Source organism: Neophocaena asiaeorientalis, unplaced genomic scaffold (assembly GCF_003031525.2).
Source record: "Neophocaena asiaeorientalis asiaeorientalis breed wild unplaced genomic scaffold, Neophocaena_asiaeorientalis_V1.1 scaffold398, whole genome shotgun sequence".
Lineage (NCBI taxonomy): Eukaryota > Metazoa > Chordata > Mammalia > Artiodactyla > Phocoenidae > Neophocaena > Neophocaena asiaeorientalis.
This window is the reverse complement of record NW_020173416.1, coordinates 2,580,891-2,606,543: the sequence shown is the minus strand read 5'-3', so window position 1 is coordinate 2,606,543 and position 25,653 is coordinate 2,580,891. Positions and strand designations below refer to the sequence as shown.

At 36.2% G+C, this 25,653-nt stretch overlaps 1 protein-coding gene across 2 annotated transcripts in view; it reads left to right on the top strand.

Annotated features, from left to right (window-relative positions):
- GPHN (gephyrin) overlaps positions 1-23,971 on the top strand; it is a 601,186-nt gene extending 577,215 nt beyond the window's left edge. Inside the window, exons 19-23 of one of the 2 annotated variants that reach the window (XM_024747262.1) lie at positions 6,399-6,472; positions 10,624-10,688; positions 13,997-14,100; positions 21,761-21,857; positions 22,962-23,971. In XM_024747262.1, coding sequence (XP_024603030.1) covers positions 6,399-6,472; positions 10,624-10,688; positions 13,997-14,100; positions 21,761-21,857; positions 22,962-23,095 — 474 coding nt within the window. In that variant the 3' untranslated portion in view covers positions 23,096-23,971. The remainder of the gene's footprint in view (positions 1-6,398; positions 6,473-10,623; positions 10,689-13,996; positions 14,101-21,760; positions 21,858-22,961) is intronic. The other variant, XM_024747261.1, reaches the window with a different exon arrangement.
- Positions 23,972-25,653: the final 1,682 nt, after the last annotated feature.

The window sequence follows — 25,653 nt, the reverse complement described above, 5'->3', positions numbered from 1 at the left end:
ACCCCACGCACTGCAATGAAGAGCCCACTTGCCACAATGAAAATCCCGAGCGCTACAACTAAGACCCAATGCAGCCAAATAAATAAATTTTTTTTTTCAAAATACAGCTTCAGCTCTACAACTTCAACCACAGATTAAGAGTAAATACAGAAACAAACAAACAAACAAAAATAGTCTACAAATAAAGAGCTATTTTCCTTCCTAGAGGTCACAAAATTCTTAATTGGTTTAGGCTCAAAATGACAGACAAACAAACAAGAAAGACTAACAAACCAGATTCTCTATCTTCTCTTACCTAACAGAGAATAGATTTCAATCACCCATTTATAGGAATCACCAAATGGTCAGACCATAAAACCGAATTCTCAATCATTGATGCTACAAAGGGGAATACCTTATTGGCCATGCATAGCACCAAAATTAATAGAGGAGGCAAAAATAGAGAAACCCAAAGTTAGCAGATTTCAGGTTTTATTACTACTTGGAATACACTCCAGAAACCAAAGAACGATGTATGCAGGTTTAAGCCACCCATAAAATGCACTTTTCTGGCAATTGAGTTTACTTGGTTTTGTCAGATAAATCAATACGGCATCTCAGTGGAGCCTTCAGAATTGTTAAGGTATAGTTTTTTAAAGATAAAATCATGAATCTCATATATTTTTTTATTTTATAAAATGAACATGTGTCAATGATTTTATTTAACTCATAAATTAATGAGGGAACCAGTAAGATGTTGCAACTGGTTCTAAGAATTCAAAGAACAGAGACACCTATAGGTAATCATAAATGCTGAAATCAGTCTGCTAATGGATGCAGAACTGTTCTATATCCACAGGAGAATAATCAATTACACCGCCACCGACAGAATTAACTTGCATTTCTTTGGATACTAATCATGTTCACCATCAGATTTCTACAGCTTAATTTTTATAAAATAGCACAAAGACAATGAAAGGCACAAATAACCAAGAAGGTTGTTTGGACATCCAATAATCTTTTTTGCCCATTTCAAAGTCTTTCATAATTTATCTGACAGTGTTTGTTCTTACCTGAGTTGAGGAAAAGACCTGTCTCCTTCATCCATTCGTGTTTCTTCTTCCTATCTGGATCTAGCTTTCAGAACATCAGACAGAGGTCCTTCCTGCTTCTACAGGTAGACAGAAACTTAAGAACAGTGATGGTTCTCAGCTTTTATTGCTATGTCTGGTACAAGCTTTCCATCACAAGAAACATGAAGCATTTCTTCATGTTCAGAAAGAATGAAAGGGGGCATTTTTACAACAGAAATCCTTTTTTTTCAAGAAAAATAAAATACTTTCATTCATTTAATAAGTATGTAGTGAGCATATATGCTTTCCAAATTCTGTATCATTACCCACAAGGCCCTGCATGTGTGGCCTCTGCCTATCTCTCCAACCTCCCCTTATGCCTCTTTCCTATTCATTCACTACCTTCCATTGTCTTTTCAGTTCTAGACACACTCTTTACTGCTCTTGAAGGTTTTGTATATACTTTCCTCTGTCTGGAATTCTCATCCCTCCACACTTCTCATGGCTGAGTCCTTCTCATCCTCACCACCTCTTTTAAAATGGCCTTTCCTTATTCTCCACCTCATACCGTTATTCTCTATCCCAGCACCTGCTTTTTTCCTTCATAGCATGTACCACACTTTATAGTTATTTTATTTGTTGTTTTACTTATTTTAGGCTGTCTCCTCCTCCAATAAACTATGACAGGACATCCTTGTACCAGGGACCATATGTATCTTGTTCACTATTAAATCTCTAGCACAAATAGAATTCCTCATACATAGTAGGCACTCAAAAATATTTGTTGAACTAGCAAATGAATGAATGAAAGTCATGTGCTAATCACCATGGACTCATTATATATATACAGAGGGTTTCTGATCTCAAAAACTTTATAGTACAATAAAGGATACATATCTGTTATCAGGCAACTGCAGTATTCCTTAAGTGTATGATGTCAGGAGGACATAGTACTATAAGAACACATAAGAAAGGCCTGGAGATTTCTGCTTCTACTATGATGGAGTGGCTTATTTGGACCAACTCTTCCACCAAGGACAACTATAAAAGCTATTGTGGCACAGTGGTTAATCATCTGCCTGCCAATGCAGGGGACACAGGTTCGAGCCCTGGTCCGGGAAGTTTCCACATGCCGCGGAGCAACTAAGCCCATGCACCACAACTACTGAGCCCCCGTGCCACAACTACAGAAGCCCACGTGCCTAGAGCCCATGCTCCTCAACAAGAGAAGCCATCGCAATAAGTCAGCCCACCACAACAAAGAGTAGCCCCCACTCGCTGCAACTAGAGAAAGCCTGTGCACAGCAACAAAGACCCAACACAGCCAAAAATAAATAAATAAATAAATTTATTAAAAATAAATAGATAAAAGCTATGTAAATTTTTTTAAAGGATAAGAAAAAGGTGTCCAAAGAGAACAACCAAGACAGATGGGATTCAAGGCACCAAGATCTCAGAGAAAAGTGAACCACAGAGAAGTTGAACTGGAATTCTTCACCATATATTTCCTCAAGGCATTTACTAACTCCTAAGCCAGGAGGGACAGGGGATGATGTAATGGTCAAGAGGTCAAGAATCTAAGCATAACAGAATAGCTAAAAGGCTAAGAAAATAAGTAGAGTTTTCAAAAGTCTTAAGAGTTCAAGACTTGCCGCGGAGGAAGGACCCTGGCAAATATCTCAGGCTTTCAATTTAAACCCTTGAAGTGCTGTGATCTAAGAATAAGGACAAACTGGAAAAAAAAGCAGTCTTCTCAAAGACTGCAATTGAGCCTCAAATTATCTCAGTCTCTGATTATATCAAGGTAATCTTAGTTAAGCTGCCAGAAGAAATTAAATTCTTTCTGGAGAAATATATCATCATTCAAAACCTCTGAATTTTTTTCATATATAATGTTTGGACTTTACCAGAAATACCAGAAATAGCACAAAATAACTAAAAATTTAGAAGGGAAAACAAGATAGTACAACCCTAAAAATGGTCCTGACATTTATATTGCCTCATATGGACTTTTAAAAACTGTAATTAATGTGTTTAAGAAAAAGAAATGACAAAGAATTTCACTAGAAAATTAGAATCTATTTATAAAAACTAAATGAAAATTTGGAAAAAATATGGAAAAGAGCATAAAAGACGTATGGGATTTGGTGAAAGGTGTAACATATGTGTAATTGGAGTCCCAAAAGGAAAGGAGAGAGTGAACAAAGGCAATATTTAAGAGATACTGGCAGAGAGTTTTCCAAAACTAATAAAAGACATAAAGCCAGATATTCAAGGAGTTCTGCTAATCTCAAGCAGGATAAATACAAAGAAACCATACATAGGTAGTCATAGCAAAACTACTGAAAACCAAGGACAAAGAGAAACATCTTACCAGAAGGACATGTTACCTTCAAAGGACCAAAAATAGAACTAACAGAAATGATTTAAACAGAAATTATGGAACTCAGAAAACAATGGAGGGACTTCCCTGGTGGTCCAGTGGTAGAGAATCTGCCTTCCAATGCAGGGGACACAGGTTCAATCCCTGGTCGGCGAACTGAGATCTCACATGCTGCAGGGCAACTAAGCCCACGCACCACAACTACTGAGCTTGCACGCCTCAACAAGAGAGCCCATGTGCCGCAAACTACATACCCCATGCACCCTGGAGCCCGCACACCACAACTAGAGAGAGAAAACTTGCACGCCACAACTAGAGAGAATCCCACATGCCACAATGAAGACCCGACACAGCCAAAATAAAATAAAATATTAAAAACAAAATCAATGTGTTCAAAACAGAACTTCTAAAACATAAAAGAGAGAGAACAATGGAATGGCATTTGTAAAATGCTGAAAGAAAATAAAAGCTAGTGTGGAACTGAACTAGATAAAAACTGAACAGACCAATCCTAAAGGGAGTTTTTCAGGTGGAAAGATTATAGAAGCATGAAAATGTAGAAAGGACTAAAGAGCAAAGGAAAGGATTAATATGTGAGTAAATGTAAATGAATTGTTATCTTGAGGTTTAAATGTATATAAATATATATTGAATATATAGAGTATATATTGTCTGTATAGTATATGTAGAATGTATATATATAATAGTTATATATATACACACACACATATTTATAATGTATATAGAGTATATGATACAAGATAGCACAAAAAGGAAAGAGGAATGGATGGAGTTAACATGTTTTAAAGTTCTTACATTGGGAAGTGATAAAAATACCAAATTATGATAGATTGTAGTAAGTTAAGAATGCATGTTGTAATCTCTAAAATAACCACTAAAATAGTAAGAGAATGTGTAACTAACAAATAGAAGAAAAAGAAAATTAAATAACAAAAAATTTTGGTGAATTGGAAGAAGACATGAAAGAAGAAAAAAATAAAAACAAAAGTGACAAATAGGTAATGAATAGGAGGGCAATAGTTTTAAACCCCAAATATAGCAATAATTATATTAAGTGTAAATGGACTGAGTCCTCCAATTAAAAATTGTCATTCTGGATTTTAAAAAACAACAAATTGCATGGTGCTTATAAGAGACCCACCTTAAATATAAGGACACAGCTCATTGAAAGTAAAAGATGAGAAAAATGTTACAAGGAAAGATAGCTGGTATGACTCTCTTGATATCAGAGAAAATTAAGATAAAAAGGATTACTAGATATTAGGTGGAGGGACATTTCCTATTCATATATGTACATGGATCAGTTCATCAAGTAAATTCTAAATTATTGCATCTAATAATATAACCTAAAAATAAACACTAATCAATCTACTATCCAGCCCTGGGAATTCAGGGGAGGCTGAGAAGATGACTGAGATTGAGAGTCATCTCAGAGATTGAGAGAGAGGAGGGTGGAAAGAAAGAGTATTCTAAACGGAAGGAAGAACATTTTCAAAGATTTGAGGCAAGAAAGTGTAAAATCTGACAGCAATATAGTCCTGCTGGAATGTAGAGAGAGAGAGATTAAGGAAGAGGAATCAGGCTGGTGGGAAAAGGATTGCCTGATAAGAGCAATGATTGGCAAAAGGGGACTAGAAAATACAAGAATCTTAGCTATGATATTTAAAAGCTGAGACTTGTTTCTGGAAACCGGGAAGTTATTGAAGTATTATATATTGATTTGATCAGATTTGTTTCCAGGAGGCCTCTCTCACTACTGTGGCGGGAATAAATTGGAGGAGGGCAGGAGTGTTGGCAGAGAGACCTATTTCAGTAATTCAGGTGAGATGATGTTGGTTGAGGCTGTGGAGATAGAAGGAAACAGCTTTTAAAAATAAAGTGTCCCGGGCTTCCCTGGTGGTGCAGTGGTTGAGAGTTCGCCTGCCGATGCAGGGGATACGGCTTCGTGCCCCGGTCCGGGAAGATCCCACGTGCCGCGGAGTGGCTAGGCCCATGAGCCATGGCCACTGAGCCTGCGCGTCTGGAGCCTGTGCTCTGCAACAGGAGAGGCCACAACAGTGAGAGGCCCGCGTACCGCAAAAAAAATAAAAGTGTCCCATAACTTGTGAAATATTTAAAATTTTAGTAGGTTACTAGAATCTTGGATTAGTGAGCAGGAAACTCAGTAATAGACCAAGAGGTTGTATTACTTAAGAGAAACTTTTTAAACTGCAATTTTTTTCTTTATGTTTACAAAACCAACTACAAGCCAGTATTGCCTTTCCTTTCCAAAGATCATGTTTTGTCAGATGGCTCTGGGTTGGTCATAACCTTAGGTTGGTTGTGTTGGTAATAGCAGAATATAAAGTTGGAGCAATTAAACACCCTTGACTTTCCGTTTTAGAGCTCCCTCCCTACATTTTTAGTTGACTTATTAGATTTGGTAATCTGTGGGCAAATGTCCAAGTGTCTCCTCAAGGAATGTGCGTCATTTTAAGTTATTAGACAGAATAGTGTGTGATGCATACATGTGGCTTCCCTGCCCAGGCACAGCTACTTAAGTCATATTTATTAACATCCATTCTCAGACATAAAAATCTGTCTTAAAGGAGAGACAACAACCTATCAAGTAATGATTTATATGTTAATGTGGTTACTTGGTTTACTATGTAACTACTTCTATTAGAATGTACCTTTTATGAGGGAAGGGACATTGTTTCTTTTGCTCCAGGCTGTATCTCCCTGTACATAGATTGATACTCAACATATACCAGGTGCTCAGTAAATATTTACTGAATGAATAAATGAATGAGGAATGAAGGAATATTTGTCTTAAATCAACTTCACTAAAATAAGGTGTTTCTTTTCTTTTCAATCTTACAAATTTATTTTTTTTCATTTAAAGTTTGAAAGTCTGATGTTAGAATGTTCTAAAGTAAAGTGATTATTTTTCATATTTGCAGGACTATCTCAAGCAGGTGCTGGACATTGATCTTCATGCCCAGATCCATTTTGGCAGGGTTTTTATGAAACCAGGGTATGAAAATTATCTTGTTATCTAATATGTGGGGTTGGTTTGGCTTGCTTTGACTAACAAAGTTTTTAAATGCTTTCTTTTTACATTTTCTATTATGGATTATTTATTCTAATAAAAGAAATATTATAGTATTAGAGTTCTCTGAACAAGTGTATATCCTATCTGAAATGGAAATTCATCTTCTTTATAAATCACTGGGTCTGGTTTAAACAAAGCAAAGCAACTTTCCAAACCTTTTCTCCCTTTAATTTCCATGTCTAGTTCCTTCCTTCTCTTTTTCTGCTTCTTTCTCTCACTTATAACATTTCAGTATGAAAATTCTCAAACGTACACAAAAGCAGGGAGTACAATGAAACCCCCATATACCCATCGCCCAACTTCAGTAACCATTTTTCTGTAATTGTTTTATCAATCCTCTTCTTCACCTTTTTGGGGGGGCAGAGGGCTGGATTGTTTTAAAGCAAGTTCTAGACATGTCATTTTAGTATACATCTCAAATATTAATAACAACAGCAGTACTTTCTTACATAATCACAATGGTATTATCTCAGGTAACAGAATAAATAAGAATACCTCAGTATCATCTAATACCGTGATCGTATTTGAAAATTCTCCCAAATGTCAAGGAAAAGTATGCCTTCTTACATATGTTTTATTTGAATTAGGATTCAAGTCAGGTCTACTCACTGTATTTGGTTAAGTTTCTATTAAACAGGAACATTTACCAACCACCGCCCCCCTTTTTTGGCATGCCACTGACTTGTTGAAGCAACTGAATCTTTTGTCCTAGTTTTGTCCTAGTGAATGGATTTGGCTGATTGCTTCCTTGTGGTGGCATTTAATTTGTTCCTGTCTCTCTCCAGTATATTCTGTACATCAGAAGTTAGATCTAAAGGTTCGAGTAGATTCAGATTCAATTTTTTCTTTTTGTAAGAATACTTCATGAATAGTGTTTCATACTGCTTCTTACTACCTCCCAAGAGGAAAGAAAAGTAACCACATACCTAGATCTTGCATATCTCCTGAAAACTAATAGCTCCCTCAGGAAGGGCTAATGGAGGTTCTGTAATCCATTGTAAATCCTCAAAGAATGCAAACATTGGTGTTGATAAAATATGTGTGGCCATGTCTTTAAACAACAGCCTGCCTGTTGAGACCCCTGCTCCTCTATAAACCTGTGGTATGTAAACATTATAAAAACACTGTTGAAAGCCCTCAGTGTGTGGGTGAGCATTCCAGCACACCTCCATGCTGTCAGGGACAACAGTAATGATGCTTTAGTTCAGGGTCATACTCTGATGGGTGCTCATATGAACCCTAAGAGAAAGTAGAGGTGGGACTTACCAGTTGTTACAAGTGAGCCGTGGGAACTAGCAGCAAATTCCAGAAACCTTTTTTAAGTGTCAAGCCAGCACTCCTAATCTCCGATTTATTGGATACCTTGTGTCAGTTCTAAGGCAGAGATCAGGCTTTACATTTAAATATGAAGTTAAGATTGTCCCTAAAGCCTTCTCCACAATGTAATAGAATTTAGAATTCTTGGCATTATATTTCTGTAGTTGCACTGATATGCTGCCACTGACAAGGCCCTTTTACTATTGAAGGTGTTGGATTGGGATCATTCCTATTAAGAATATCTTGTCTTAAGCAAATATTATTATGCTATGAGTACACAGGCTTTTTTTTACTCTGTCCCCATGGGCAGTACTAATTTGATTAGAATACAGAGGACATCCCAAAAGTATGTCAGTGTACTTCTCACTAATCTCAAAAATTGAATTGATTATTCCTTTGCAGTGAGAAAGAAGCTGACATTACTTACCCTCACCTCTAGAGGAGAAATATTTGTATAATATCTATTATTTAAATTATCTATTATTTAAATTAATCTCAGCACCCATGATGTATAATTTTGGTATTCATTTTATTTTTAGTCTATTATTTACCACTTACTTCAGCTGTAGGACTTCTGTGACTTCGGTTATTGTATAAAAGCTGTTACATTCTGATCTCAAGAGGAAAAATGAACAATAGGTGTTGAGTTTCAAGGAAATGGCTTTCCAGATCCTAAACAAAAACTTCACAGTCTAGCAATAAAACACTCATGATAGCAGCGCACATAACAAAATGTTTTATTGTAATGGAATCTTTTTAAAATGAGTACCTTCAGAGAAATCACAGTAGCTGTCTGCAAGGTTCAAAAGATGATTTAAATTGGCTTTAAATACAGTAGAAGGAAGGTGTTATGCATTCCCTCCTCAATCTTATTATGTGTGTTAGTTTGTTTTAAAAAAAAAGTGGTTTAGAAGTTTAAATGGGCTTCCTTTAATTGTCCAGAATTTTATACTTGTCTGAAGATAAGAAGAATTTAAAGGTAATTGCTACTTAATAGTAGAATAAGAAGAAATATAAAAAGCTCAAGAACAATTTAGCTTTGCTCTTCCCACATACAGTACCTTCAGAATGCAATTAACCTCTTTCCTTTTAGACACGGAGATACTCAAAAAGCATTTGGAATATTATCAACCAGATCTACCAATCACAGTTTTTTATGGGTCATCTACAGTGAGCATAGCTGTTGTCAAAAATGTATCTTGGAAATTATTTTCATCACACAGTAACAGTCGTTGCCAAATAACCTATCTATAAATGGATATGACATTCTAATCTCAGTTTTCTAAAACACAGCAAAGAATCAGGAAGTAAGCAAAAAAAAGGCCTCAGAGTAGCCAAGAATAGATGTTACGAAGTCCATGTAATAACACTTCACAGTGTACCCTATGAGAGCCTTATCTAATTATGAGCCATAAAGTTAGAAAAACCTTGGTTCAAATCTTAGTATCTGAGTAATTTTGGCCAAGTTGCTTAATCTCTCTCTCATCTTCCTCATCTGTAAAATGGGATGACAATTGTCACCTCATGGAATTATTGTAAGAATTAAATGAAATAATGGATATAATGCTTAGATGTTTCTTTAAAAATAGTAACTTCTATCATTACTATTATTATTATCATTCCAACAATATAACTATTACTACTGCTCTCTGGTTCCCAAACCAAAGGCCAGCTTTAAGGGTCAAGATGATGGCAGTCTAGCATTAAGGGGACCTACAGAAAAAAAACTAGGGGAAAACAACAGAAACAAGAACTATAGAAACACCGCCACGTGTACTGTTATGTTATGGTTTAATACCCCTGTGACCCAAAATCTCTGTATCATAGCAGAGTAGAATCAATCCATAATGATGGCTGTAATTCATCAAAAATATTAATGTTCATCATATTATTGCAAAAGGTAATGAGTGAGTGATCCTTTCTTCTTTCAACCAACGAGCAAAAATAGTAAAAAGAAAAACAATTTGGGTGCTTAAAAGGGTAATTTTTCAGCTACTTTTAAATCTCAGCATTCCCTAAGAATTTTGCATCACTCAAGATTCATTAATATAATAAAAATTTTAGCTGAAATTCTATATTAAGGGTAATCAATAAAAAAAATCACTATTATTAACCACCTGCCCTCTTCACACTCACACCCCTCTGCACACCCCCATGATGAGCGTTCATGTAAGACTTTTGAGGAAGTATAATTTGATAATATTCTTAAATTACTATTGCTTTAATTTTGTTCTAGTCATGGTATTTTATTTATTTTGACATTTCAAAACATTCCCTTCATAGGAGGGAAACTTTTATGTTTATTTCTGAGTATAGTCTTAAAGGACTGAGAAATACTCATCTTGAACAATAGGTAGTTATCTGATAGACATGTATTACCAGGTAGTCTTCAGATAAAAAGAATGATTGTTATTCTCCAGCAGAAAAAAAAACGTATAGACATTGTTAACTAGAGGGGTGGAGAAACTCCAGGATTTGGCATATGCTTCTATGGCACTGGCAAGAAGGAAAACAATGTAAACTACAGAAAACCAGGAAGTTTGGTTACCTGAAAACAGAAGATGCTAAAAAAGAATTAATTTAAATGCTCTCGAAACACTTCAGGTTATAAAGATTTAAAGGAGAGTCAACAGAAAAGAACTTTCACACAATAGGTGACCTGTATGAAGAACCACGTAACAAGAAAACTGCAGTATTTAACTTACTACTCAGGTTGCTTAGCAGTCACTAACAAAAAACCTCTACTTTTCCTCTAGCCTGCCAACGACATTTGCAACTTTGGATATTGATGGTGTAAGAAAAATAATCTTTGCACTACCAGGTAAGAATAATTGAAATAGTTTCTTTTGCTTTTTCTGGAAAAATAACCAAAATCTTTTTGTTTCCCAGGTGACCAGTCCCCTATCAGAGCGCATGATTTGGAATCTGAAACACCTGGGTTCAAATCCCAGCTTTTCATACTGTATGACCTTGGACAAATCACATAACCTCTCTGAAGCTGTTTCTTCATCTATAAAATGGGGCTGATTAGGGTTGGTGTGAAAGTCAAATTAGTATCTTCCAAAGCACATTTCAGACCCTAAGATGATAATCAGGAGTTAAGTGTCACTACCTCTTTCTAGGGCACCTGCTTTTCCTTACAGGAAATTGGTCAAAGTTAGCAGTATAATTACCTCTCACAACTAGAGTATTATGCTCAAGGGGCCAAAGGGCCTTAAATCGCCCATGGAAATACTAGAACAAAAAAGTACAAAGCTGCCTTTGGTTCTCACCAGATTTGGACTGGTTGGGGAGAGCAGCAACACAGGAGGGGCTGCAAGTACTGATGCTTCTCAGCCAAAGCCCAGGCATCAACAGTCTGACCACATCATTATCCCCACCCTCTCCCACGTGAGCAGAAACTCCCGTGTTCAGATTATAGAAAAAGCAAAGTGGTTCAGTTTACAATGTTTGGACTTTGGCTGTGCATTTAATTTAAAGCCAGGTTTTAAAGCCATTACTAATCTTGATAAATTCTAAAGCAGTTTAGAAGTTTTATGTATCTACTTATTTTTTTCAATTTTAAAAATTATCCTCTGATCTGTAGCAGTGTCCCATTCTCTATTTTTTGGCATACATTCCTTTAGAAAATAACCTACTTATTCCTTTCAGATGTACAATTCTGGTGGCTTTGGGATATTTACCTGCTTTTTTATATTAAATAAAGCTCAAAATAGAGATAGAAAGAAAAGAAGGCAGGCAGAAAATTTTAGAACTTTAAAAACATGTTTAAAGCCCCTATCTGTAAGCATAAAAGAGAGTATGTTTCTCTCATATAGGAAATTTTAAGAGCGAGGTCATGTAAACAAAGTTTTAGTCTTCAAACGATTTCTGTGGTACAAAACTCCTTAGGGCCTTTAATACATCCCTAGATACTCTGAAGACCATTATATAGAGAAATGAAATCATCTTCCTAGCTTCATTTTGACTAGAAGAGACTGTTTTTGTTGTCTACAGAAGATATGACTTGACCTACAAAGTATGTTATGGTGGGAGCCTATTTTGCCATTACTAAGTGTTGTTGATCTGCCAAAGAAGTTATAATTAAATAGCCTATTTTCAAATTGCTGCTTTATTTTGAGATTTTCACTGCTCAGCCTGAAAGTACCAAAAGAGGGCAGCAACAATTCACATGTTCAGATTGTAGAACCAGCAAAGTGGTTCTTTTTATAAGGATTTGAAAACTCAGAATTGGATTTTTGGTTTCTTAAGGTCCTTGCAATTAAAGCCATTACTAATCTTGATAAGTTCTAATGCAGTTGAAAAGTTATGTGTTATCTACTTGTTCTTTTTTTAACTTTTTAAAATTACTATAGTAACATGTGTTCACTGTAAAAACATTAGAAAACACGGATAAGCATTAAGAAATGTTATCCATAATCTCCCTCCCCCTGAAATAACCACTATTTGCACTTTTCTTGTTGTTGATTTTTCCAGTCCCTTTTCTTATATAGAACAATTCATTTTTTATAGAGTAATTTTATAAAACAGTATCATTACAAGAATACTGTAATCATTGTTGAGCAGTAGCTTTCTTATTTATTTTTCTTTTATTTTTCCTTTTTTTGCTTTTCCAGAAAAATTTCCATCTGTTTATATTTTGAGGCAAGAGGAAAGCAATTGATTCTCATTAAGAGTCTGCTGTCCTGTGGGACAACTCACTTTTTCTATTGAAATAATCAATGTCATTCATCACAACTTTTTTTAACAACTTAAAAAAAATCTATTCTTAACTGCTTTTGTGGGTAGAAGAAAATTAAAGGTATGCTTTTAGCTAGTAATAGGCTAAACTGACCATTGCTTTTATTTTGATGATGAAATTAGCAGCACAAAGCCAGGCCAAGGTAACCTAAAATATAATAAGCATTCCCCACCCCCTCTCTCTCTATATATATGCATACTCACATACCACTGTATAAAAGTATTAGTAAAATTTGAATTTTAGAACCAAAAGGAATATTAAGAATCATATAATCCAAACCTTTCATTTTGTGGATGAGTAACGTTAGACCCAGAAAGGTTTGGAACTCTTGCCTGGGTCGCGTGGCTTGGTGAGTTAACAATACCACACGAGAAGTGAAATCTGTTATTCTCAGCTCAGTCATTTTTTTCATAGCCCACCATACCTCTCTTTGAAGTTCGTGACACACCCAGATTTCTTCTTGGAGAGGTACAGTTGAATTCCTCAAATTTTTCTTATAACTGCAAATAAACTTGGTATTTGTATTAATCTGCTCAGGCTGCCATAACAGAATATCACAGACTGGGTGGCTTAAACAACAGAAATTTATTTTCTCACAGTTCTGAAGACTGAAAGTCTAAGATCAAGGTGCCAGCAAGGTTGGTTTCTGTTACGATCTTTCTTCCTTGCTTGCAGATGGCCACCTTCTCTCAGTGTCTTCACATGGCCTTTCTTCTGTGTATACACACTCGTGTTTCTTCCTCTTTTTATAAGGACACCAGTCCTATTGGATTAGGGCCTCACCCTTACAACCTCATTTAATTTTGGTTACCTCTTTAGAGGTCCTTTCTCCAAATACAGCCACATTGGGGGTTAAGACTTCAACATATGAATTTGAAGGGAACATAATTCAGTTCCTAAGAGTATTCAACTTCAAGTCCTTCACGTCTTAAATCATTGTTGTTTTTTTTTTTTTAGTTTAAAGAAAATTTTGGTTAGAGGGGATTATGGATAAATTTCTTTATTCTTATCCTACTTGCTAATTTTTTTTTGCACTGAGCATGTACTACTATGGTAATTTTAGAACATTTTAAAAATAGCAAGTGCAAACTCATTACTAAAGGCTTTCAATGTACGGCTCTCAGGAAAACAGATATAAATGGTGTCAAACAGCTTCCGTGCATCATAAGTCTCTGCATTTCACTGCTAGATCCAAATATTTACACCCTCTGTGGCATTTGGTCAACTACAGCTCTATTCTGGCATCCTTTTGGATTCAAGGTGATTCAGAAGAGGAATGCTAGTGGTTAGTCGTTTCACTCTCTATGATACCTGAAGGTATAGACAATCATGATTATATGGCAAATTTTTATGTGTGTACTATAAATAACTGCTTGGTTGACTTTCAGGGAATCCTGTGTCAGCCGTGGTTACCTGCAATCTCTTTGTTGTGCCTGCACTGAGAAAGATGCAAGGCATCTTGGATCCTCGGCCAACCATCATCAAAGCCAGGGTAATGTTTTCTAATGACCGGAAACCAAAATTGAAGCCTAATAACAAATTAGAGTATGATTTTTTAACTGCCCAAAACAAACATCTAGAATTTTATATTAGTTTTGAGGAAAAATGTGGTTATAGTCCCCTCTTCATGATAGAAAACAGAGGGAAAGGAGTCCCTTTTATTCCCTTCCCACATTATTCCATGACTCCTAAAGTGAATAATTTTCTCCAGCTAGAAGTCCATTTAGGAGTGGATACGTAATGACAAAATGGTCAATAGAATACTAAACTAATACTAAACCTATATGGAAGGAGGGACAAGAATTTCCCCTATGTAAACTTAGAGAGGACAGCAATTTAGCTGATCACTTTTTCTGTGACCCCGCTGATAAATTTTAAACAGTTCAGAAAAAGACAATTAAAGGACAAGAAAGAGACTCTAGTGAAGCAGAAGAAAAGGGAGACCATATTGTTTGGAAAAAGGACCACTACGGCTGAGGAATTATACCTGCAGTAAAAATCACTCTGAAATTATAGTCCCCTTCTCCACCAACACTAACTTCAGTTTGCTTTACTACTACTAGTAAACTAATTATGTAACACAGTTTCTATGTAATAACTAATGAACAATTTTCCTGGCAATTTAAACTATAATACTAAATCAGTACTTTTCTTTCTTTTAAGCTTTACTAAGGTATAATTGATATACACAAATTGCACATATTTAATGTAGACATTTTGATGAATTTGGACATATGCAAACACCTGTGATACCGTCGTCACAATCAAGGTACTAAACATATCCATCACCTCCAAACATTTCTTTGTGTTCTTTGATTTGTTTGTTTATTTCATGCTAAGAACATTTAATGTGAGAACTATCCTCTTAAAGTATTTTAAAGTGCACAGTACCACACTGGTAGCTATAGGTAATATGTTGTACAGCAGAGTCTTTAAAACGTATTCACCTTGCATAACAGAAACTTTATATCCATTGAGCAACAATTTCCCTTCCCTCCTCCCCTCAGCCCCTGACAACCACCATGCTATTCTCTGCCTCTGTCAGTGACTATTTTAGATACTTCCTATAAGTGGAATCATGCAGTATTTTTGTAACTGGCTTATTTCACTTAGCATCCTGTCCTCTAGGTTTATCCGTGTTGCCTCATGGAAAACAGTATGGAGGTTACTCAGAAATTAAAAGTAGAACTACTATATGATCCAGCAATCTCACTTCTGGGTATATGTCCAAAAGAATTGAAATCAGGATCTCAAACAGATATTTGCACCCCAATGTTCATTATAGCATAATTCACTATACAAAGATAAGAAAACAACCCAAATTTCCAACAACAGATGAATGGATAGGGAAAAAGAAGTGTATGTGTACAATGGAGCATTATTCAGCTTTAAAAATGATCAGTCGTTGAACATCAAAAGGTATAATTGGATACCTGTTATATGAGAATATAATGGCCTATGGATTGATTAAAAAACATATTGAAAATGATAGAACTGTCTATGATTTATAAGAAATATAAACCAGTTTTATTATTATTCGGAGATGAAAAATATAACTAGGTTATAGAAACTTTGGAAAAATTAACTTAAAACTGATCTGCACCAACAGGTGTAAGAATTTTTAAAGTTACTTGATAAATTTAAATGATTTATAAGGCAGATGAGCTCGAGCGCCTCTCTGTTGGATTAATGAAATCAGTGCCTCATAACTTCTCTAGTACTTTTTAAAGTTAGTGTAAAGCTCCTTTAACCACTCTTTGGAAGTTTTGACTAGACTTGAGCAGAGTCCGGGCCCTTAGTACCAACCAGGGCCTGGAGCATGTCACGTGGGACCTCCACTCTAATAGAATCCCCTCTGGTCATCTGTTTTCTCACAAACTCTCTTCTCCAATCTGTGCAGCTTAGTCCAGCCTCTTCCCTGAGTCTCCTGGAGCTTTCACCTTCCCCTCATTACCACCATCAAACCTTCCCAAGACTTTCAGGTCTTTGGCAATCATCTAAAAGTCTTCTCTCCCTCACCTCTTATAATCAGTTGCTTTATTTTCATAATTCTAAATAACTTTATTTCTGCTTCAGCAACTCAATACACATATCCTTTTTAATACCCTGAAGTGCTCCATCTCAAAAATCACGAACTCTGGTATACAGTTTAGGAACAATGGCAAGTTACCTACCAGTAGATATAAAAGAATTTAAACACTCCTATAACACCTTCCCTTTTCCCTTTCCATAAGTCCCTTCTGGCTTTACCCCTTTCCTCATCCAACCTAAATCCTGTGGTATATCACTTCAGTGTTTTTCTAACACCCTCAAATTTTTTTTGCCTCTTCTTCCATGAACTGTAGTAACTCTAAGAATCCACAAACTTAGATCAATCCTCCCTTTTTTGTCCTTCAGTTTTATTCCCAGGGCACTGAGTACAACTAGAGAAGAGAGTACAGCTGTTCAAGTTATCACTTCCAATTTACAAACCTCAGCAGGGGCCAAAATTCCCCTTGATGATCCTTTTATATCCTGTGGATCAACTTTTTCCATTCCTTACTGCAGTCTTCCAAATCTTCACCATTCTCCTAAAGCGCCCTCCACCATCCACATCCCCTGTGTTTTGTAGCCAAATAAGCTGGTTTGAATGATGGCTCCAATGTTTAATGGTTTCTCTTCTAATCCTGCCTCCTTTTAAATCCCTTTTCTAACTCTAATCATGTCAGCATCTCCAATTAAAATTCTTCAATGCTTCCCATGACCGCAGGGTTAAATCCAAACTGCTCAAGTGAGCACAGGAGGCCCTCCATCCCAAGGCCTGTTTTCCCCTCCAGCTTCATCTGCTTCCCATCCTGCACTCTGACCATACCAAGCTTTTTACTGCCTCCAGAACGGACGTGAGATCTCCTTCCTAGGAGGTTCTCTCCTAATCACCCCCATCTCTTTTCTCAGCTTGGAAAATTCCTTAGTCATAAGACTCAGGCATCATGCCCTCTGTGAAGCCTTTCTCAGTGTCCCTAAGAAGGGTTGATTATTTACTTCTTTGTGCCCTATTACACTGTGTTTGCAATTAATTATTTACTGTATTAGATAATTCTTTGAGGTCACTTCTCTAAAAGATGGACAGGACAAAGAGGAAGGAAAAAAATATTCTCCCCTTTTTTTAAGTAACAAATTTTGTTTTTAGAGCACATTTAGGTTCATAACAAAATTAAGTGGAAACCACAGAGAGTTCCTGTATTACTCCTCCTCCCCACCCCATCCTTACACACACAACCTTCCCAGCTGTTGACGTCCTGCACCACAGTGGTACACTTGTTACAATCAATGAACCTACAGTGACACATCATTATCACCCAAAGTCCATAGTTTACATTAGGGTTTACTTTCAGTGTTGTGTATTCTAGGGGTCTTGACAAATGTACAGTTACATGTATCTACCATTGTATATCGTACAGTTTCACAACCCTAAAAACTCTCTGTGCTCTGCCTATTCGTTCCTCCCTCCCTGCTCACCCTTGATCTTTTTACTGTCTCCATAGTTTTGCCTTTTCCAGAATGTCATATTGTTGGAATCATACAGTATGTTACCTTTTCAGATTGTCTTCTTTCACTTATTAATATGCGTTTGTTCCTCCGTGTCTTTTCACGGCTAGATAGCTCATTTCTTTTTAGCAAGGAATAATAGTCCATTCTCTGGATATACCTCCGTTTATCCATTCACCTACTGAAGGGTATCTTGGTTGCTTCCAAATTTTGGCAATTATGAATAAATCTGCTATAAACATTTGTGTGCAGGTTTTTGTATGAACATAAACTTTCAGTTCACTTGGGTAAATACCAAGGACTGTGATTGCTGGACTGTATGATAAGAATATATTTCGTTTTGTAAGAAACTGCCAAAATGTCTTCCAAAGTAGCTCTACCATTTTGCATTCCCACCATAGTGAATAAGAGTCCCCGTTCTTCCACATTCTCAGTAGGATTTGGTGTGGCCAGTGTTTTGGATTTTTGGCCTTTCTAGTAAGTATCTAGTGATGTCTCATTGTTGTTTTAATTTGCAATTTCCTAATGACTTACGATGTTGAACATTTTTTCATATGCTTACTTCTCATGAGTATATCTTCTTTGGTAAGGTACTCAATTCTTTTGCCCAGTTTTTAATTGGGTTGTTCATCTTCTTATTATTGAGTTTTAAGAATTGTTTGTGTATTTTGGATAACAGACCTTTATCAGGTGTGTTTTTTTTACTATTATTTTCTCCCAGTCTGTGGCTTATCAGCTCATTTCATTGACCTTTCTTTTTTTTTTTTTTCTCATTCTCTCTCTTAGACATTCACATGTAGAGCGTACCATACAATACTATACCAAATAATACAATTTTATCTCTTGAGTGACTACTGTGTGCCAGCAAAATATTCAAAGGCAACAGAGGACTCCTAGCCCACAGCTCACTGCCCAGTTTTGAAAGAGTAGAAGAAATAGGCAGAAGTGAAACATCCACCATTTGCAGTGTTTTTCCACCAAAATATTGATATATGTGTATGTTTACTCATGGTACATCATTCTTTTTTTTTTTGCGGTATGCGGGCCTCTCGCTGCTGCGGCCTCTCCCGTTGTGGAGCACAGGCTCCGGACATGCAGGCTCAGCAGCCATGGCTCACGGGTCCAGCCGCTCCGCGGCATGTGGGATCCTCCCGGGCCGGGGCACGAACCCTTGTCCCCTGCATCGGCAGGCAGACTCTCAACCACTGCGCCACCAAGGAAGCCCCATCATTCTTATAAGCACTGAAGCTTATAGTAAATAGGTGCTTTCTTAAGCTAACTGATGTAATATACCAGAACTATAATGTCAGTGTAACTAAATATATTGGTGAATAAAGTATTCTGCATTTCAGTAAAATACCATAAAAATCTAATTAGCTTCATCTCTTGCTACAAGAGGAACAGCTGTTTGTGAGGCTGTGAAAAAATTTCATTCACTTTAATTTGATGCAATTGATTCTTGTTTATTAAATTAACAAATATCTTCCTTTAAAACAAACAACCCCATTTTGTAGATGAACAAACAGGTATGGGAAAGCAAAATAAGTTGCCAATACAGCACATCGGTCAGCGGTAAAACTGGGAGTAGAACCTAGGTGCCAGTATCTTCCCAGTATAGTATTTGCTCCACTGTACTTCCATGAGCCAGTCAGTGCCATTGCTGGGGAAAAACCTTAAACACTTAGCAAATGACACAGCCACATGAATAGCTCTTGTGGTTTAGTACTGGAGAACACACACACCCACACACTCAGGTTGAAAGACAGATTTTTGTCCTCAGGTAAGCACAGAATAATTTAGGAACAATGGCAAGTTACCCCCCAGTAGGTATGAAATAGGGTATAAACATAAGTAATATCATGTGAAAGAGTAGAGTGTGATTTAATCAAGGAGAAACACCCTAGAATTGAATCTTATTCTGGATTCCAGAGAAAAAGCATAATTAGAATGTTTTAATATTCTAATTAGATTATTAGAATATTTTAAAACAAAGTAACCAGAATGGATTAGAGATAAACTCACTTCAATAAAAATTTCCAGGTCAAGTTTTAACTGTATCATTTAATCCAAGCAATATCTGTTTTAGTTGAGTAAAGGATTTCTAGACCATTTTAAGATAGAGTAACTTAAACGATTATTATGCTAATGGAAAATGTTAATTCTCATGCATTGGAATGAGTCTTGTTTTCACTAACATTGAACTAATCTTTGATGGGCTATAGATCATAATTATGTACTGTATAAACTTGTTCAAGTTATACCTTTTAGGCACCTGCTACCAACACATTATCACCTTGATCAGATTTCAGGATGAATTTAATGACATAGATAAAAAAAAAAAACCAGTGGCTCCAGGTTGAAGGTTGATTGGTCATTCTGTATAATGTGTGTGAACAGAAATTGGCTATGTTACAAAGATATGAAAGATGCCGTTCCATAGCAAAGACTCGTTCAGAGGAATTCTTTTAGTGCCAGTGATGTGACCAAACCAAAGTGGTATAACTTTCATGAGACTATTTTTATTTGCTTTAATGAGATTGTTTATCAGTATTTGGACTGATATAATCAGTCCTGATAATAGGATAATCTGATAATCAAGAGAAAAGAAAGTAACTATCCCTTTTGATTAATCTCTAAAATATACAAATACCTCATGCAACTCAATATCAAAAAAACAAACAACTCAATCAAAAAATAGGCAGAGGAGTTAAATAGACATTTCTCCAATGAAGACATATAGATGGCCAGGGGGCACATGAAAAGATGCTCAATATCACTCATTATTAGAGAAGCGCAAATCAAAACTATAATGAGATAGTCAGAATGGCCATCATCAAAAAATCTACCAACAATAACTGCTGGAGAGGGTGTGGAGAAAAGGGGACCCTCCTACACTGTTGGTGGGAATGTAAACTGGTACAGCTACTACGGAGAACTGTATGGAGATTCCCTAAAAAACTGAAAATAGAGCTACCATATGATCCAGCAATCCCACTCCTGGGCATATATCCAGAGAAAACCATAATTTGAAAAGATACATGCACTACAGTGTTCATTTCAGCACTATTTACAATAGCCAGGACATGGAAGCAACCTAAATGTCCATCAACAGAAGAATGGATAAAGAAGATGTGGTACATATATACAATGGAATATTACTCAGCCATAAAAAAGAATGAAATCATGCCATTTGCAGCAACATGGATGGACCTAGAGATCATCATACTGAGCGAAGTAAGTCAGACAAAGACAAATATCATAGGATGTCACTTATATGTGGAATCTTAAGAAAGGGTACAAATGAACTTATCTACAAAACAGAAATAGAGTCACAGATATAGAAAACAAACTTAGGGTTACCTGGGGGTAAGGGGGGAGGTGAGGAAGGATAAATTGGAAGATTGGGATTGACCTATACACACTATTGTAAAATAGATAACTAATAAGGACCTACTCTATAGCACAGGGAACTCTACTCAGTACTCTGTAATGGCCTATATGGGAAAAGAATCCAAAAAAGAGTGGATTTATGTATATGTATACCTGACCCGCTTTACTGTACACCTAAAACCAATACAACATTGTCAATCAACTATACTCCAATAAGAATTTTAAAAAGAAAGTATCCCTTTCATATTAAAGATAAGTGTATGAATGAGTAGCTGAATTAGCACCTCAGTAAATCTTTACTGGATGGATGGATGGATGAATGGATGGATGGATGGATGGATGGATGGACAGTTGGATGACACACTGATAAATGGATGTTGAGCTTGTATGTTTGTGTAGGTCTACCTCCTTTATTTTCAATGTTAAAACATCTGCTTTGATTTCTTAATTCATAGGTCAGAGGTAAAATTAGAATCCAAAAATAGACTTTATATTTTTCATCTGCCCTTTTTCCTACTGCGGGTACCAACTTCTTAGCCTTCTTTTCTCTTTTCACCAGAGCAATGCAACCTCTGGACTTCCTGTATTAAGAACATAAGGTGGCAGTGGTGGAGACAGCAGAATGCCAAGATATTTCCATGTCCATTGAACTCTTTGCACAACTGCCACCACCCTGTAGTTTTAAGAGATGATCAGGTGATCAAGTTTGTTTTCTTTTCCTCATTTTTCTGTAGTTATCATGTGATGTAAAACTGGATCCTCGCCCGGAATACCATCGGTGTATACTGACTTGGCATCACCAAGAACCACTACCTTGGGCACAGAGTACAGGTTAGTCATTCACACCTGCAGGTATCTCTATACACCCATCCTGTTAAAACACAAATTTATGTATAACCTCCTTCCTTGAGTATACCTAATTTTGTAATTATTGTACATTTTCCCTTTTGAAAGATTAGATGTTAACTTATTCCTAAAACAGTGTAGCGTAACAGGACGAGTAAAAAAATAAAAATAAAGATTTTGTTATTCCATGGAGCCATATTTTCTAGATAAACATTTGAAATACAAATCTAAAATTACAGAAGATTTTTATCTGTTTGTTCAACCAGTAAGTTCTGAGCATAACTTTGTAGGAAAAGGAGGGGACTGGGCTATGCCACCCATCAGTGTGAGATTAAAGCCCAATTAGAGTGTGATTCTCTGTAGCCTTTACTATACACTAGATATTGGTAAGATTTAAGGACTGAGAAATCAACGTTGATAATTCAGAGTTCTGAAGTTACCTGCTGTAGACTTTAAACGTTTATCCCCAACTTCTCTAGTCATATTTTACCTGACTTTTGATGGGATTCCAGAAAAAATTAAACAAAGGTCCTATCAAGTGCAAACATCAGCGCGCACAGTGAGTAGGTCTCTGATGGGCTTTGCCATCAGACTTGCATTCAAATTGGCCACCAACTAATTAGTAGGACCCTAGGCAAGTTATCTAACCTCTTTTGAGTCGTTGAGAATTAAATAAGGTAGTTGAGTAAAAGGTCTACCACCTTGTCTGGTACTTAGTAAATACTAAAGAAATGGTAGCCACTGCTGTTATTATCGGTTATTTTAATAGGGTTTAAAAGCCTGTCTTTTCGGACACACGTCACATTTTATCCTGAATTGAGAAATTCTATGGTATTTTCCACAATGCTGTAAAATTTTGGTTTTGTTCTTTTAAGCAATAATTTGTAATGTTTATTTTTAAAGTTCAGTGAGAAGGTAGTAGGATACAGTAGCAAGGCCACCTGGAAAAGGTACTGGGAAGTCTGATCCTCTCTCTTCCTCTTGAAGACCTGCGTTTCCGTTCATCAGTTTTTATTCTGAAAGGACTGCAAGGGCTGCGCATGCACGCACCATGACGCTGATGCTGCTGTAACGAGTGTTTCCTCCTAGGTAACCAGATGAGCAGCCGTCTGATGAGCATGCGCAGTGCCAACGGATTGTTGATGCTTCCTCCAAAGACAGAGCAGTACGTGGAGCTCCACAAGGGCGAGGTGGTGGACGTCATGGTCATCGGACGGCTATGATGGTCACCAGCGGGGGAAAGCTTTGATGCATGTCTACATACCATTGACTGTATCCTGTAATATGCAACGGCACAGCTAGTTTTTCTGATTTGGATAAAAGTTGATCTGTATGGTCAACATCTTGAACTATATTTCAAAAGAATTTAAATACCTTTTAAAGAAGAAAACACCTAAAAATAAATCTTAACAGACAACTCTATTCTGATTATATCAAAGCAAATTTTTCCTTTCTTGCAAATTGCTTTGTGTGTTCAATGCTAGGTCTGATAGCGATAGCTTTTAGTAGACAGCAGTAGGTGCCTGCAGAACTTGTGTTTTTCTCATCTTTAAAATACAACTACTTATGCTCTTAAATCAAGGCTGTCTGCTTATTTATACTAGCGTAGGCAACACTTGGATTTCCCTTCTTAGTATGCTTCATAACCGCTTTACAGAGAGCTTTTGCTTGTTCTTTATCATGTATCTCGTGTTTATGTGCACAGTGCCAAACGGAGAGTGACTGGGTGGCGGCCCTGCCCTGCCTCAAGGAGAACCGTCCCCGCAGAGCGTTCGGGGGTGGGGGGGCCTCGCATCCCAGTAGCCTCATGGCACAGTACTCTTGGGCAGTAACTGGATACCTTTTATTTGAACAAACAAACTGGGGGGAAAAAAATGCTTCCTTAAGTGCTGACAGCCTTTTTAACCAATACATTTAAAATTGTACAGAATAAAAAATAAAATCAAAGACTGATCTTGTACAGATATTAGTGTTACCAGCATTCATGTGGAAATCAAGAGCAAAGAAAAAACAATGTTAAACAACTCTGTACCATAACATTTTCTGTAATGATACTGAAACTTAATGAATAAAAAAAAATCCTCGACCATTATTTAAAATCCAGTGTGTGTTGGCCTTGTTAATAAAAAAAGAGAAGATTGTTATGCCATTCTGATGGGGTTCTGCCTGGATAAAAGGAATAGTTAAGATGGCTTAGCAAGGTTAAGTGGTATAAAGGAGATTTTTAAAAATATAATCTATATTTTACTGTAGCATTGTGCAAATACAGATTAGAAAGTAGGAGAGAACCTGTAGTTGGTCTGGTCTTTCCAGTCATAGCTGGAGAATAGTAAGCAAATTTAGAGGAAAGATAGTTGATAATTTAGAAAAAAACTACATTTTTATTTCAGATGTCATAAAAACAAATTTCAAACATCTACAGTTCCTTGGAATAGAGGGGGAAAATAAGTAATGAACCATAAAATTGCAGATGAGTACCTGGACATTTTTTTTATCATGTTTGGAAGTGAAAAATGGGAAAAATCTGTACTGACTATAGAAAATACAGTTGAAATATATGCTATCCACAATGGCTTCTTTAATAAAAACTTAGGGGCACTTTCCAAACAGTGGTAACGGGGGACATTGAATATGCTATAGAGTACTTAGTAAAGCAAACAACAAAAATTAGCCCACTAGTAGACAAGGTGCCAAATGATGGTAATGAAAAAAGCCAATTTGTAAATAATAAATATTTGATACTTATACTTGATATTTCCAAAGTTGAAAATAAAATGTTCTACATTTTAAATTTAGTTTATATGTTCAATTAAAGAAGATAAGGTTAATTAATAGAGGTCAAATGAAAGCTCATGCAAGGAGTTTTTTACCTACATTCATCCAGGAAATATTTATTAAGCATATACTGTGTGCTTGAGTACAAGGTACATCATGCTATACTATTTACAAGAATGAATAGGGATAATTGCTAACATTACAGTCCATCAAGGAAGATTAAAAAAACATGTGCAAGCATAATATTTGATATGTTTGATATTTGATAATAACATGGTAGAATGTGTAAAATGTGATGAATGCTGTAATTCAGATTTAAAGAGTTGGAGGAGTTCAAATGAGAACCTTCTACAAGGTAAGATTTCAAGGGGTAAGAAATTTTAGTGGGTCTTGAAGTCAAGGTAGAATTTTAAAGGTGATAATGCAGGAAGAAGGGTATTCTAGAAACAGAATGTACAATTAATAATAATTGTTATTTTTATTATAGAATTTAAGATCCACAAGGGCAATGATTTTTGTTTGTTTTGTTTACTGATATTATCCCCAAATCCTTAGAGTTCCTGGCATATGTGCATATGGATAGGCAAAAGTAAATATTTGTTCCATGAAACATTATACAGAGCTTACCAGGCACTTTTCTAAGCACTTTTCATATGTTTAATTTTCACAACAACCTTGTAAGTGTTATTATCCCTATTATAGATGAGGAAACTGAGGCACAGAGAGGTTAGGAAACTTGTCCAGGGTGACACAGCTAATAAAAGGAGGAGCCAGGATTCAAACTTAACAATCTGGCTTCAGAGTCCATATTCCCAAACACTAAGCCATAGAAACAGAAAATTGATATATTTGTAAGACCAAAAAAGTACATGTTTGAGGCCCAAACTATGAACTTCTTGAATACCAGGGTAAGGAGTCTAGATTTATTCTAGAGACAATTAAACCATTAGAGATTCTTGATCAGGGAAGTATTAGGATCATTTTTTTGGGAAAAAAAAAATGCTCT